General features: G+C 41.0%; 1 protein-coding gene across 2 annotated transcripts in view; it reads left to right on the top strand.

The window, feature by feature from the left end:
- The window catches only part of LOC107206988 (VPS10 domain-containing receptor SorCS1), a 261,910-nt gene that overhangs the window by 178,177 nt on the left and 67,567 nt on the right, over positions 1–16,166 (top strand). For both annotated transcript variants that reach the window (XM_015633576.2, XM_033515613.1), the window contains exons 6-8: positions 5,248–5,312; positions 13,727–13,845; positions 16,049–16,138. In XM_015633576.2, the coding sequence (XP_015489062.1) occupies positions 5,248–5,312; positions 13,727–13,845; positions 16,049–16,138 (274 nt within the window). The remainder of the gene's footprint in view (positions 1–5,247; positions 5,313–13,726; positions 13,846–16,048; positions 16,139–16,166) is intronic.

The raw sequence follows: 16,166 nt of genomic DNA, 5'->3' as shown, positions 1-16,166 counted from the left end.
CATGAACAAATGGTACCTGTTTACCCCCAGGGCAGGTGAGGTATGGTCACAGGAGTCCTAATTCTGCTGTTGAGACATGGGAAAGCTGCATAAGGCCTCTATGTCTATATAAAGAATGAGGGACAGTCACACTGCTTCTGTCTGTGAAAAGGGCATGGTAGCATTTGGCATTCTGGGCCATTTGCATTGAGGATTCTGTGAAATAACAATGTCTTCTACTGCCTGTCTCAAAAGACGTTTGATCTTGGCTGCTGAGAGCATGTATGATACTAGAAATACATATGAAAAGATTGCCATCAAGTTTCTTGTGCATATAGTTCCAGATACAGTGTGTCTGTGTCTGAAGTCAAGCATCCAAAACCAGGGGCACTCAGAGCTACTTTTCAGAATGCACAAGTCCTTGAGATGCAGCCCTTATTGTCTGGTGTTTCGAGTTCATTGTTTATGAAAAAATGGTAGTTTGAAATTAGGTGCAGCAATAGAAGCTTTTGCTTTCTTCACAATGATGCCTTTTTGCAGTTCTGAGTGGTCTGACTGCCTTGCAAGCCTCATCAGTTCCCAGCATCCATAAACAATTGCTTTTGTCCCTAGAAGTGAAAAAAGATAGAAGAGGTGGAAACCCCAGGATAACAGGGTCTCTATTGAATTTTCTTGGCTCAGAGGAGCTGACAGGCCAAGGAAGCCAAGGTTTTAGAAATGTTTCAGACAGAGAAGATTGCAAGGGGTTGGTCACTACAGAAATATGCCAGCTAGCATTTACTGTGCAATGGGCAGTGCCAGGCTGCTTTTGTTTAGTTCAGCCTACTTCGAAACCAGGGGATGATTTGGGGTCTTTTCCCTGTGCTGCTTCTCACAGTGGATGTAGAATCTGTATTCAGAGCAATTACTGTGCTGCAGCCAGTGGTATCGATTTGTGAGGCTCTCAAGTGCAGATAACTACTTAGCTGGCTTGATAGTGATTAAAATTTTAGGAAGCAACTTGGTAATAAGACCATGGGGGTCCTAAATTTTTCAAAATGTAAGCATCTTCAGTGTAAAGGCAGTGGGGTCACTGCCTTGCACTCCCTTTGGCTTTCCTAAATCCTCCTTTTCCCAAAAGACTTTTTCTCTTTTTCTTTTCCTTTTTCTTTTTTCAAAACAACCAGACAATTATACCAACAAAACACTAAAAGTTAATCACAAAAATACAATAGGCACCATTCAACAGAAAGCATTGCAAGGATATCCCTGGTGTCCTGAAATTTCTGGGAGTATTACAGAAAGCCTGAGATTAAAGGGATGGACAAAGGATATGCTGGCATTTTACCACAAAGTGAAAACATAGACTGAGGCAAGAAGAAAAGCTTGTGGATATATGAGTGTTTGGTCTTTGAGAGCAGATGCTGAAAGGGAAGAATGGATTTGAGAAATATGAGAAGAAAGCACTGCTAGCATAGCAAACAGAAGTTGCTCAGAATAGGGAATGGCAAATTTGGGACTATTTATTTTTAGAGAGATTTCTGGGAGAAATCAGTGGCTGAGTGAGTCCCAGAATGTTGTTTATCTGTACCCCTGTTCTTTGTAGGGTGCTTGGTCCATCAGCTGCTGAACACACAGCACTTTCCTTGTCTGCCTTTGCATTGCATTGCCCATGTTGCACTGACCATGTGAACAAAAGGTAATGAAGCACAGTGGGCACCTGTATTAAGTTAGAAACAGTGAGTTGGAGGCTTTGGTATTGTAATAATTTGGTATTTATTATTTGCTATTTGGTACTACAGCATGTAGTTTCCTTCTTCCACATGTGAAGCTTGTTCTTCTTGATCATTCTGGCTTTGATCCAAGAACCTTCCAGTCTGGTCAGGAATGGAATTTCTTTGTAATCAGGTATTTATTCTTGTTCATACTGTTGTTCAAAACTTAATAATACTCAGAAGAGAGTAGAAGTACATTGACTTTCTCAGCTTCTAAGAATAATGAGGGTTTTTTTTCCCCAGCCAAATGAAAAAGACAAGAAAACCCACTAATAGAATAGCTGGATGCTTGCTAGTGTTGTGATTCATTTGGATGACATACTAAAAAATCAAGAATTCTAATATATATCCTACAGTTCCTAACACCTTTTTTTCTAGTAGATGCTTTAGGAACAGATTGTCCTATGAATGTAAAAGGATATGTCTGTCTTCCTAGAGAGAGCATGTTTTCAGGGGCACTACAACCCACAGCACAATATTTATCTCATGTATATGCTCACAGTGGTCAATATTGCATTTCTGAATGTCTCCTAGGCTTTTATATGTCCTAGAGTAAGTAGTAAGGCTGATTAAGCTGTATAAAACATTTCTCAGAAAGAGGACTGCTCAGGACATTCAGGTATACCTTTAATTGCAATCCATACCTCATCTGTAATTTCTGCTTTTAAAACTAGGTAGTAAATAATTCAGGTCTGTTGTGTTTCCTGCTGTGGGACCCACATGTGGGTATCTGTAGTGGCATGTTAAATTCAGTGGAGAGAAACAGGCCTTTCTAGGATAAATTCTTCTCATAAAGTTGCATCTAACGCTCTTCAGCTGATCCACAGTGCAAAACTGCCTGTCTCATCTCTCTGCCTGCAAGGAGAGTTGAGTGTGATTAGTTCAGAGTTAAAAATCTGTGATGTATAACTGGGTAAGATGAGTATTACTTTATGTAATACTCTTCAGGTGGTCTGGAGAGTTGTATAAAGAAATATCCTAGGGCTATCATGGAACAAGGCAGCGTGATCCAAAAAAATGTGACATTACAAGAATGCTGGTCAGTAAGGTCTCAGCAGAATCCAGATGGAAGTGATATGTTTCTGGATGGCAGCTCTGTACAGTTAATATTGATTTGAGCAGATGTGTATTTGTATTTTGCCTGTTCTTTACAACTGATTTTTTATGTTGGCATTTAATATTATGGGCATGACCTTGTGCTGTCACAAATAAATTAAACCTATTATATATCAAAGCAATGAAATGTGCATTTTCTAAGGTAGGGAGAAAGATCTGGCAGATAGGAAGTCATGGATATGGCTCTTGACTATACCTCAGATGTCCTGTTTGACTTTAGGAATTTCCTCCTCTGGACCTTAGTTTTCATCTTTGTCATCACATTTCAAAGTCACAGTGGTAGGGAGACATCAAAAGAAAGGAAGTCCTGGAGGTTTATCACCAGCTGTGTTTCAGCTGTCCTTGTTCTGTACCCCCTTGGGACGATTGATGGTTTAATTGTACCTGGAACTGAAGCTCCTACAGTCCCAGTGCTGCCTGCTGTGGTGTGAGACTGAGCAATATGCAGGTGACTGCTTTCAGGGCTTGAGGGGTCCAGATCTTTGTATGCTCCTCTTACGGCACCCAGGAGTTTGATGTAAATTCTGGCTCATAAAATTGTCTGTCTTTGCCTGAGGAGATGCAAAAGATGTTTCTCTTGGGGTCAGAACAGCACTGTGAGGAGGAAATTCACAAAACACCTGAGTGTAGACTCACATGCTTTGCTGGATGAGCACCATTGTTGAGAGACACAAATACTCAAATTTGTGCAATCTGTTCCTTGTTTCTTTGGAGAGTTCACATCCCCATGGAGGTGTGTGAGGTCAGGAATGGGCTGACAAAGCTGTACTGTGTCTTCTGCAATAGCCCAGTTCCAGGTGGACTATTCCAATATTCCAGTTCCAGTATTTAAAGTCCATTTAAATAAACAAGAATAAAGAGGATATATGCTAGCTTTGTCCTTCTGCAGTTTTTTAGAGCTGTTTGTCACTGGCATCTGTCTATCTTGAGCTGAATTCTAATGAGCAGGCACAGAATTTTGGCCCTATATCTGCTGATTGTAGCAGGCATAATAAAAATGCCCTAGGAATGTGCTTCCTCCCCCCTCACTGGGTGTCAATTACCAGGAAACAGAGATTTTAAGTGGAAGTTGAATGTTTAGGGTAATAACACCTTGCCATAAACTTTATTAAAAATGGAGAAGAGGTAAAAGCAATGCTGGCTCGGAGTATTTTCTGAACTGCAGTCCCCAGCAAAGAGGAACAAAACCTTTTCTAGCTAGTGAGTTGCTGTATATTTTGTCAAGCAAAGGTAAGGATTAATCAGGACACAGTCTTGTTACTGTTAACATTTTTATAATAGTTATTAGTTAATGCACATGATGATTAAGCACTGGAGGTGCCTCTGATTGCAGTCAGTGGGAACTGAATTAAGGTCTAAATCACTGTTTGAATATCTCTTCTGATTTCCTGAAAAATAATGAGGGTTTGAAGAGAACATCTAATTTGTCTATCACTGGAAATGAATGTGTGTCTTCCCTCATGCTTCTATTAACTAGGAGGTCAGCCAGCTAACCAGAAACGGGTTGTTTAACCCTTCTCTTTAATCTTTTAAATTAAAAGATTCAATTGGGATTGGGATTTGGATGATAGGAACAAGGCTCTTGTCAGAGGTGCTGCAGAGGCAGCTGTACAGTGGGATTGCCACATGGAGCAGTCAGTACTCCCATCAGTCAGTCTGTCCATCAAACCACTGGACATTTGGACTCTTCCAGGGAACTGAGGAGGCCACCAGTGCCAGTCCAGGAGACCCTCAACAATGGAAGCAAAGTTTAATTCCCTAAACTCCTTATTTGCAGTGCTCAATGCCTTTACTTTGTTACTTGCTAATTCAGAGGGAACAAACAGTCATTTTCAATGTGACACTTCTTTTATTAATGGAATACTGTTTTTATTAGATCAGAAGTGATAAAATGTCTCAGGATAAAATGAGTTTTTAAAACTTCTTAATTAATGAGGGAACATTGATCATTAAGAGTGTCAATTAAGCAAATGTGCATAAAACGTCCAATATAAAGGAACAGCTATAATTAGTATGCTGGCAAATACTATTATCTCATCAATTAAAGTCTTCTGTATTCTACTGTGAGCTAAAAGGCATCCTTCTGACCAAACCAGGAGAAATATCAAAATTTCATGTGCCAACAAGAACAGAACAGGGCTCCAGGTGGAAAGAAGTGAAGGGGTGAGAAACAAAGAACTCGTAAGTACAATGACATTCATTAGATAAAATGGTAGAATTTCTTTAAAATAGTCTAGTTCATTTTAGGGAAAACTCCAAAATTCTTTCAAAATTATGAGCTCTTATTTGTGAGTATGAGTTTATCTCCAGTTAAACAGGATCTCCTTTGAAAGCAGTATCTCAGCCATTTGTGGTATAAGTTTTTTTTAATGCCCTTGTCTCAATCTGTGTTTCACAGGTCCATGATGGGGAATGGAAGAGAGGCTGACCTCGTGCACCTGGAGGCAAGGACAGTGGATGGTCGTAAGTACATCACCTCCCAAATATTGGGGTGAACCGGGCTCTCCTCATACTCTTGCAACCATACAGTACCCCAGCAGAAATCTCACTTCTTTTAGTGATGCACTCATTTAGTATGAGGAGTTTGGCTGCTCCAAATTAGTTCTGTCAGAAGAGAAGCCTTTCCAGCAAGGCAAAAAGTTGGGTTAACCAGGCTGTGAAAGAACTGAGGACATGGTAAGGAAGAGTAGACCAGCAGTAACTTGAGTTACTACACACAACACTTTCATTTCTTCTTACATGATTTTTGTTGATGGCAACATGACACTGAAGAGAAGTTTCTGGGTCATGAAGCCTAGCTGCTGTTTGTTCACACAGTACATAACATCACTGTGTCTATAGCTTTATGGTTTTAGCAGACCAGGGATACTCTGCCTTAGGTACCACCTTTGAAAACACCTAATTAGAAACCTTTTAATGACCAGTCTGAGTGCATTCTTCACTGTTACTGCATGTCCTGTTGTTGTCCTTCACTTTCACCAGCTCCTTTCCCTCCCTGCTTTGCCTCTTGAGGTGGTGTTTTTTTCTATTCCAGGAGCCTCCTTTACCTGCAACTCCAAAATATTCTCCTAATTGGCTGTAAATTCTCTCAGGCACCCTCAGCCACCCGCTGGCCTTCTCTCCTCCCATCCAGGCTTTCTCAAGGTTTATCTTTGAGCTCCACTGCCTTTGCAGATCTTTCTCCATGGATTTCTTTTCCACAACACTGGATTGCCTCAGGCAGGCATCACACTGAAATCCCAGTTTCCAGAGATCTAGTAATTTTAATTCCATATTGTTTCCTCAATAAACAGCTGAGGAATTTATTCCTCAGGAATGCTTTATTCCTGCATGGAGGTTTTTACCATTTGCAGTACCAGAAGTATTAATGATGCCTTCAATTAATTCTTTTTTAAATGGATAAAGTTCTCCCTTGAATTGTACCCTCAAATGCAGTGGTGCTACTTAAAATGTGCATTTTGTCATTGGAAATTTAAAAAATATCTGAAAAGTTAATTGTAAGGTAATCTGGTTTTTAACTTAGAGAAATTTAGCTTGAAAGAGAATTTTTTTTGAAGATGAATTTCAAAAAGAAACAGTTGCGATAGAAACCATAAATTTTTAAAGGTCTTTTCATTTCAAGGTACGCAGGATTAGTGACAGTGAAAGAACATATTATCTCTATTTCTTATAATTTGTGATCTATGAATATTATTTCTCCTCTCAATTTCACTTACCTGATGTGGCACCAAGGCTGGGAACATGAGGCTTTCTATTTCTTGGGACATGCTAAAAGGAAATATTCTAACAGGAGAGTGTCTATTTCAGCACAAAATACTGCTGTTAGAAGTCATTAAAACTTGAGGCCATTGAGATGAATCTCTACAAGTGATGTTAAAGGAGCTGTATTCTGGTGATGCATTTGAGGGATATCCAGCTCACAGTGATCAGAGAAAGTACCATGCTCCAAATGCCCTGAAAATTCTTGTTTGTGTTCATAGGCTGAAATAAGAACATTTTGCACAGCCACAGCACATTTGTGAGAAGCACTTCTTCAGTTCCTAACAAATTAGTAAGCTTCATTATAGTTCTTAAAGTGGGAACTAGAAAACAGGTAGATGAAACTGGCTTCACTGAGGAGTCAGACATATTAGTGAAAAGAATATATTGGGGAATAACAAATTATTGCTCATCGACTCAACACCACTAACAGATTATGCACGCTTATATTGGCTTAGTTGTGAGGCAGCACAACTAAAGTTTTTTCATTTTATTCAGTGTCAGAACTAAAAATATAAATATATCAGTGGTGACTGCTGCAAATCATTTGGATAAAACTTCTCATAATGAATCAGGGCTCACCTCGCTGTCAATATAAGAAAATATGTTGGATTTTCAGTGTGTGCTCTGTTTTGCCCCATGTTCCAAGGAATGTTGGTCTCTGCCTAGAGGACTCTGGTGGGTAGCTGGAAGCAGTAACCTTGGAACATATCACAGCATTTTTTGCCAGGTGTTTGGAAGCACTGCAGGTCCCAGGTTTTTAGGGCCAAGACAGGCAGAGAGTGTGCACATGGTCCATTACTGTAGTTACCATGAGCAACTCGGTTTGTACAGGTCTCTTGGCTACTAGAGCTTTCTGCCAAGAACCAAATCAGTCTCCTTTTCCTGCACAAAGTGATCATCACCCTCCAATGGATGAACAAACCTTTACCTCTGGAATGGAGCAGTTGTGTTTCTGCCAGTGGGGTAATGGAGTGAACTGTGCTGAAGTGAGAAAAATACTTTATTCCAGACTCAGGGTAATCTGCAAATAATTTTTATTGGATTTTTATGGTGGTTTTTTACATGTTCTTGCATTTATTTATTTATACGTTGTTTGGAATATCTCTTTTGAGAGTTAACCAAGTGTAAAATTTCAATAAAGGGATTAAATTTGAGAAGGTGGATTTGCCAAAACAAGGCAGAGAGAAAAAGGAAAGAAAGGGGAGTAGTGTGTAAACAACTACTTAATCTGTACAATAAAATAAAAGATCCTGAAGCGGAATTATAAGGGCTAAGCAAAAATTTGCTAAACTGAGTATAGATAAGGAAAAAACCCTCATTTTTGTGCTGGTATCTTTTCCAGCAGAAGCTGAGTAGTGCAACTGTGGCTTTAGGTGAGAAGAAGTTGAAATGTCAGCCAGGTACAGGCTCTCCCTGACTGAATTGTTTGAGAACATCTGTGAGCAACACCCTTAGTGCTGGGCTCTCCTTGCTAGAACACCAGTAACTCTCTATCTCTGCTCTCTGATTATGGTCTGTCTGTGCACTTAATTTATTGTGCTTATGTACATAATGTAAAAGGTTTGCAAGGACCAAAACAAGAGTCTCTCAGCAGGCATAAATCACTATAACTTCAGTGGCATTGATTTACAACTGCTGAGGATCTGGCTAGAGATGTTCCTGAGTGCACGTTCTCCCTACTTCTTAATTTATTTTTTTTTCCCTTTGTTATCCAGAAAAAATGTGGACTCCTCCTGAGCACACTGTGTCTCATCAAACTAGGGTGCAGGTAGTGATGAGCAAGCTGAGTGCAGCCTGCTCAGTTTAGTTCTGTTGGTGGAGACAGATTTGCAGGGCTAATTGCTGCCACTTATGTTTTTCATCCTGTTGTGTAAGTTTTGGAGAGCATGCAAATTTTCATCTTGTGGAATGTCATGCTTTTGTTTATTTTTCAAAGGCTTCAGGCCCAATCCAAATCAATGTGGGGCTTGAGAGCATGTGGTAAAACTGATTTTCCTGGTTGGAAGAAGTTCATATGAATGTTATCTCACATTTCCATTTGTACTCTTGGGTGTCCCTGGTGTTTCGCTCTGATTTTGGAGAAGGATCAAAGGGAAGCCAGCAAAGTCAGCAGGAATTGTGATTTTTTTGGGGTTTTTTTTTTATTTTATTTTATTTTTTGGTCTGGCTTCAGGGCAAGACCCCAGTAAGACAATTAATCCCCTACGGTTCTTAATCACATGATAAGCTTCTTCTGTTACATTCACCACCACAGCCAGCAGACAGCATGATGGTGGAAGTTAAATCCAGGTTTGCTCAAAAGCATCTTGAAGTGCTTTCAGAAGATATAAACTTAATGACATGTGAGCTTCAGGTTTATGAAGAATACACAAGATCCTAAAATTAACAGACTTATCTGATTTGAGCTTGGTAGGGTGATCCCAGTGAGGCCTGATTCATTCAAAGCTAATTAAATGGGAGATAATTTTTATTCAGGTGGTGCCTACTGAGGAATCCAGACTGCTGGTGCAAATTAGAAAGATGGATTCCTACAAGGCATTTGGACAAACTGGGTACCTGCTGGCCATCCAGAGAATGGCAAAACTGACTCAGAGCATTTCTAAATGACAGTTTCTATAGAGAGTAAAACAACTATTACATTTATGAGCCATGCATTTGCTTTTGTAGATAAGACAACAATTTATTTAGAGTAAAGTTTTTAATTTATTTTTTTTAAGTGTGGATGAAAGAAGCTAAGGGGTTTTCTAATGTGCTGGCAAAAAATTTAGAGAGCTCCTGTTATTTAAAAAGTAGTTTTGTTTCCTTTGCTTTTCTTCCGCTGTCCTGATTTACATAGCAGTTTTTCCTACTGAAAGGTAATTTAGGTGCTGCTGTGATTCAGGTAAGACCAAAGTCTCACCTGGGGCCAGCAGACATGTTCTGCTTGCTGATCCACAGGGACTCAGCATCTGGCCAATAGTGCCTGAATCAAAAAGTTGCACTAGTACTTTAATTTCTGTTTTCACAGAAAATTGCTGGAAAGAATAAAATAACCACTGTTGTGGAAAAAATGAGTAGGCAGCCTAGCCTGGCAGTCTTTTCCTAACATAGCTACAGTGCTGAATTAATTCCCGTAGTGCCCTAAACCTGTGCAGTGATTTATTTTTTTTTTCTGATTGTGATTAGTGTGTTTTCCTGATCATGATTAGTGTTTGTCCTGGAGAATGACATCTGTTAGTTTCTCTCATTATAGCTTTATGCCAGAAATGTCAGAGGATGTACATCCCTATGTAAGGAAAGATTTCTGATGCTGACATGCAATGAAGAAAGACTAGCAGCAGGATAAAACCAGATTTGTGAGTGGTTAGTAAATGGGATGGTTTCATTTCACTGATCTTCATTACTGGTTAATTGCTCTGCAGTTGCTGAGACCTGGAGAGTTGTGAGCATATTCCCATGTTTCACAAATCAACATTCAGACCAGATGGAAATGGATAAAGAACAGTCATTTTGTGTGCTTCTCAAAAAAAGATTAAAGCATGGGAGAAGATTTAATTAAACTGTGGAATTGATTGCCATAGGAGTTGTGAATGCTGAAGATGTACCTGCACTGCTGAGGCACCCTAGACTTGTGTTATTAGGGGGAGAGGGGTTGCAGGCCTGGGTCTTTCAGTGCCATATGTCACTGCCATGTTCTTATGGGTCATTAGGTACAGGGTGCCAGTCATGCTTCAAAAGCAGAAACTGTCCCTAATGTCTAACCTGCTCAGTAATGAACTGGGATGCTCCACAGAAAATCTGTGAGAGAAGGAGATCATTGACTACATTGTATAAAACTCCTGATTTGTCCACACTGGGTTTATTGACAGAGGAAAAAAGCCATGAACTAAAGACAGGAAAAATATAAATTATACATTTGCAGAATGACCATTTTCTCTGACGCTCCCTGTGATCAGATAAGATTTTGAGAAGATATACATGCGAGCTTATGCTAGGAAGCAGTGGATATTAGGGTTTGATATTTAATCCAGAAAAGCACTTGTCAACAAAGTATCCTGAAGAAAATCTCACTGCTTTAGGAAGGGATTTAAAACTTTCCTGTTTACTTTTGCAGAGGCCAACCAGCCTTCAGTAACCACCAATAACCTTCCTTCTCCACCAGCTGAGCCAAGAAATGTCTCTGGGAGACGTTGGATCCATTTGCAATGAGAACATATGAGCATGGAGCTCAAGCTAAATGTAAAAGACTAAAATATTTCATGGCACAGGGTCCCCCTGGCTCTTAACTTTTTCTGTTAGATTTTGCAATTTTCTTTCACCTCTGAAACAGATTAATTTTGTCAGAGGTTTCCCTTACAAGATGTCTCTGTTCTTGTGTTCTGTGACTTTTCTTGCTTCCTCTTTAGAAATAGCTGCCATTCCCTGAGAAGATTCCTACTCTGGGTTTCTAAACCTGTCAAAAATGAAAGTGTCTGGGGGTGTAAGAGCTGGGAGTTGCTATGTTCTTCTCTCCAGGCACAGTGTGACTTTGTTGTTGTATATTAAAAACAGCAGCTGTTGTTGGAGGTGAGGGTTCTGGAAATGAAAAGCATAATGTCCTAATTACCTATGGCAGGGAAAACATCTGTGCAGGAAAACTAATGAAATTAATTCCAGAACTTAGCAACTGAATACATTAATTGACATTAATTAATGCTAAATTACAAAACTCTGCCAATGGAGTCACATAAAATGTCTGGAAGAATGAAATGGAAAAAATCCTTGAGTTAATGTGAACACAGAAAATCTTCCCCTAGGAAAATAGTGAGAACTAGGCACTGCAAGAAGCCTGCTTTTCCTTACTTCTGTCTCCTGTAGCAAAAGGAGCTTTTCTTGTTGTGCACATCTCAGTGTTTGGCTGTTTGGGAGATTAGCTTAAGCAATTTCAGCACTCTGCCCTTTTGTAGTTATTACTGGCATTTTAGAATTGAAGCCATGGAGAATTGCACTGTAAAAGTTCATGGGAATTGCCTTAATAAATCTTCATCAATGATGCAATCACAGCTGCACAGACTCCTGTGATCACAGCAGAAATAGGGATAGTCCCCATTCCTCCATTAAAGCAGGATCCAAAGAACCTCAGTCTCCTCTAATGGATGTCAGTCTGCTCTTGGAAATCTCTTGTGGAGGAGATTCCTTCATCCCCCAGTCTTTCCAGCAGCTCAGGTGGCAATAGGACCATTTCAACTGAGGCTGCTTCGCTGAAGCTCAGGATTGGTACACGTTTCACTCAGGAACTTTGTTGTGACACAGTGAGAGACTCCTCCTGGAGCTCTGTGTCCAGCTCTGGAACTCTCAGCACAGGAAAGCTGTGGACCTGGTGCAGCAAGTGCAGAGGAGGCCAAAGGATGAGCACAGGGCTGAAACACGGGTCCCTGTGGAGGCTGACACAGCTGGGCTTGCTCAGCCTGGACAAGAGGAGGCTCCCAGACCTTATTGTGGCCTTTCAGCACTCTCAGGACAAGGAGGGGACATGCTGCACCCCTCAGCCCTGTTGGGTGGGGGAGACTGTGGCCCCCTGTCCCCTCCTGGGTGCAGAGGAGCAGAGGGGAGCAGACAGGAGCAGGGAGGAGAAGAGGGGAGAAGAGGGGAGAAGAGGGGAGCAGGGGGGAGCAGGGAGGAGCAGGGAGGAGCAGAGGGGAGCAGAGGGGAGCAGAGAGGAGCAGAGGAGAGCAGGGAGGAGCAGGGAGGAGCAGGGAGGAGCAGGGAGGAACAGGGACGAGCAGAGAGGAGCAGAGAGGGACAGGGACGAGCAGAGGGGAGCAAGGGGGAGCAGAGGGCTGAACAGCTCTGAGAGGGAACTTTGCTGAGCTCACTGGAATGAGCAGGCTGGGAATTATGTCGTTCCCTGCCCTCTCGTGGCTAATGTGGAAAAAATCATGTTCCTCTGAAGGGAAGTACATTTCGATCATGCTGCCGAGGCTGTGTTCTTTAATGTTTTGCAGTGAGCTGCTAAGGCATAAAATGTTATAAACGGCAGTGACTAATAATACTTAGCGCTTTCAATATTCCAAGAACCCCGCAAATGCTGGAGAAAAATCATCCCTCATTGAGCTTTCCCGAAGGTTTGTTATCCTGCATGACTGTTTCAAGAAGTCAATAGCCCTTAGAAGCAAGGAAAGAAATGTAAATGATAGATTTTAATTAAAACCAATATTAAATACAAGATGGGAAAATTCCATCCAGTTCTATTTCAGTGTAAAATGCTGTTTCTCTGATCTGAAGGTGGTAATTATATCAAACAAGGGGTTGTGTTTCTCCAAGGAAAATTAGGAGTACTTCTAATATTAAATGCAATGTAGTGTTTCTGCCATCTGAGTACTAATGTGAAAAAGTCAAAATTGTTCCTTGTGTGGATCAGGTTTGTCATAAAACAAAGCATAAATTTTAATGAATCTGGAAGAGTCCAAACAGATTACTGAGAGTCTGGTCCTGTATTCTAGGATAAATTGTCCCCATGAAGAAATTAAAATTATTTTTCTTCAGGTGACAGATTATGAGATGAACACCTTGAGAAGAGGTGGTGAGGACATCCCACGTGGTGACAGTGGTTGTGATGGCTTGCATGGCTGCAAGATGGATGGCTGCATTTAGGCCATTTAATTTGCAACTGCTAAGACTTCTACTTACAAGAGAGTGTGGAATGATTGCCCAGGTCTGCCAGAGTGCACCTGCCTATGCTGTCAGCAGAGGACTTGGTGAAACTCCTAAACAGGAATTGGTCTGAGATACTTTCCAAGTCAATTCTGAATCACTCTACAGAGTGTAAGTGATGTAGTAAATATAGAGGTGCATCATAGAAGGTTCTCCCTTGGTAAAAATGTGTATTTCTGACATCTGGTCTAGAGCAGAGTGAAAGAAATAATGGGAGGTTGAGGCAGGTAAAGAAGGAAGGATATTACAGGAAGAAAGTAATTGAGGGTGGATTTACAGAGGATGTAGGGGAAAGAACGTTTGTGTGGTGTTGGATGGATGGTGTCAATTCACTTCACATGATTCTGGGCAGCAAATTGCCACCTCGGCAAACTGGTTGATGACAGTAGGAGGAATCTGTGCTCAGGATCTCAAGTGTGTTGTTTTTGTTCTTTTCCTTTCAGATGCCCAATACATCACCTGCAAGATGCAGAACTGCAGTGAAGCCACCCGTAGCAAACCCTTTCCAGGCTACATTGACCATAACTCCCTGATCGTCCAGGGTGATTATGTCTTTGTTCAGGTGCAGAACACCCTCTTCTTTTATTTATTCTATTACTTTATATTATACTGGTCTATCTTCTGTTATCTTCTCTTGCCTTCCTTTGCATGTGTGTGCCTGTGTGTTAGTTTGCAACTACTCAGACAGCACTGGATCCATCAGGGCACTGAGTGGGTTGTAGCAGTTTGTTACAATGCTAACTGTGTTCCTTTAAGCTCTAGTGTCTTGTTGCTGTAGGACCATAGAGTTCCTGCCTGAAGTATGTTCCCTGTGTGCTGGAGTGCTCTGTGCCACTCCTTGCAATCTCATCAGCACCCTGGAATTACTGCTTTAACCCCCCAGCTGGAAGTGGTGTGTCACTCATCTGCTATTACAAGGGAATAGACCAAAGCTTTTTTGAGTATGAGAGAGAAATAAGGAAGAAGGGAGGGAGTCAGGGAAAGCACCAAAGGAGTAATCAGGCTTTATTGTTATGCCTCAGTTGTGATTATAGTGAAAAGGCAGAAGATGGGATGTACTCAACCAGGCTCTCATTCCAGGTGAGAGCTGGTGAATAGATTTGAACCACTGTGGGCTTCATTAGGCTGCTGCCAGTGTCCATTTAATGTTAGCTGAAGAGGAGAAAAATAACAACAGAATTGTAGGGAACGTGGAGGTGAACTGGAGATCATTTGCACTAAACTGGGCTTCCAGACAGTTTCTATTTTAGCATGCTTGTGAGTGTAGGGGAGAGGATTGATATTTTACATTGGGTTAGTTGATGGCTAATTGGCTTCAGTTAATGAACTGAGTCTTAAACACCAGTCTAAATAATCTACAAATAAATCTGGGACATACGCTTCAGAACAGCTTCTGTGCCTCGTGTGTCTGAGGCAAAAGGGAAGTGTTTATGTGGCAGGGAAAACAGGGGCATGCGTCACTGTTTAGCCACACTCTCTCATTCCAGAATGGCTGTGTGTTTGTGGCTCGACTGACACAGGAGCTGGAGTATTTCTCTTTAGCTGTCCTGGCTGATGCTGGATCTGGTGTTTACCCTTCTGTTCTTCAAAGGAGGAATAATCCTGTGCCAGGCTGTGTATGCATGGAGGAATAGAAGAACACCCTCCTTCTAGCCTTCCCTCCCTTCCTTCCTTGATCTCCATCTGGTTTTCTGCAGCTAAGCCATTTGGAATGAATTACTAGGCTTAAAAGAACTAGGATAAAGGAATGGGAGTTTATTTTCCTACTAAACTTGTTTTATTTACAAACTCACACTCTCTCATTAAAAAATATTTCTGGCCTTCCTTCCCCTAACTTTTGCCCAGTTCCCTTAAAAAAAATAATAGAAAGTTGAAGAGCTTTAGAATGAGCAATAGTGCTTATTTTACTCAATCAGTTATCAACCTGGCCTCTGTGTATCTTGCATTTTAAACTACTGCAGTGCATTTTAAAACACTTACTACTAAAGAAAAGTCTTGATAAGCTCAGATATCAAGCAATTAAAGCAAAGTTCTGCATGGAGAATCCCTTGGCATATTTGTTTTTCAGTATCTTTCATCCAAGGATTTCAAAGTACTTTACAAACATTGATTATACTTCAGCAGCACCGGAAGCCAGATAAAATTGAGAGCTTTTTTCTTTCTTTTTCCCTCCTTTAATAGGGTGTAGAAAATGATATCTCACATTGCTCTAACCCAGCATTTTGAAGGTCTGTATTTATGTGCTTAAATGTATGGCCAGATTCACAAAAATGCCAAATCGACCAAGCTTCTCCCGCCCTCCATATCTATGAATATTTAGCTGATCTCATAGCAGATACCTATGATGGCTTGTCCAGGGCCACACAGGAACCAAAGCTGGAAGCAGAAATAGAAATCCAGCCTCATGTCAGCCAGTCTGCTGATCTAATCAACAGGGCAGCTCTGCAGATAGCAAAGATCAGAGAGAGTTCTGGTAAGGCACAGGAGAGCTGTGGTATCAGGAGGTGACATAATGGCCCCACTGAAGTCGAGTTTTCACACAAGATTCTAGCCTTTGTCTCTGCTGAAAATGGGATTCCTCTTGTTTTCTTTTTCAGCCACTGTCAGTTGGATCAATGTTTATTCCTCAGCTGTAACAACGCTGCAGTTTAAGCCATTGCCACCACACTGTGGTATTTCTCTTAACAGCTCTTGTTTGATATTCTTTCTGATAAAAAAACAAAATTAAGAAAAACCTGACGATAACTTTCCTGCTTATCTCATAGCTGACATCAGGAGGAAGACCACATTATTACGTTTCTTATAGGAGGAGCCCATTTGCACAGATGAAGCTGCCGAAATACTCCTTGCCCAAGGTAGGTGGCTGCTGCTGGAATGCCCGTG

Source organism: Parus major, chromosome 6, assembly GCF_001522545.3.
Source record: "Parus major isolate Abel chromosome 6, Parus_major1.1, whole genome shotgun sequence".
Lineage (NCBI taxonomy): Eukaryota > Metazoa > Chordata > Aves > Passeriformes > Paridae > Parus > Parus major.
This window is presented reverse-complemented; position numbering and strand designations above follow the sequence as displayed.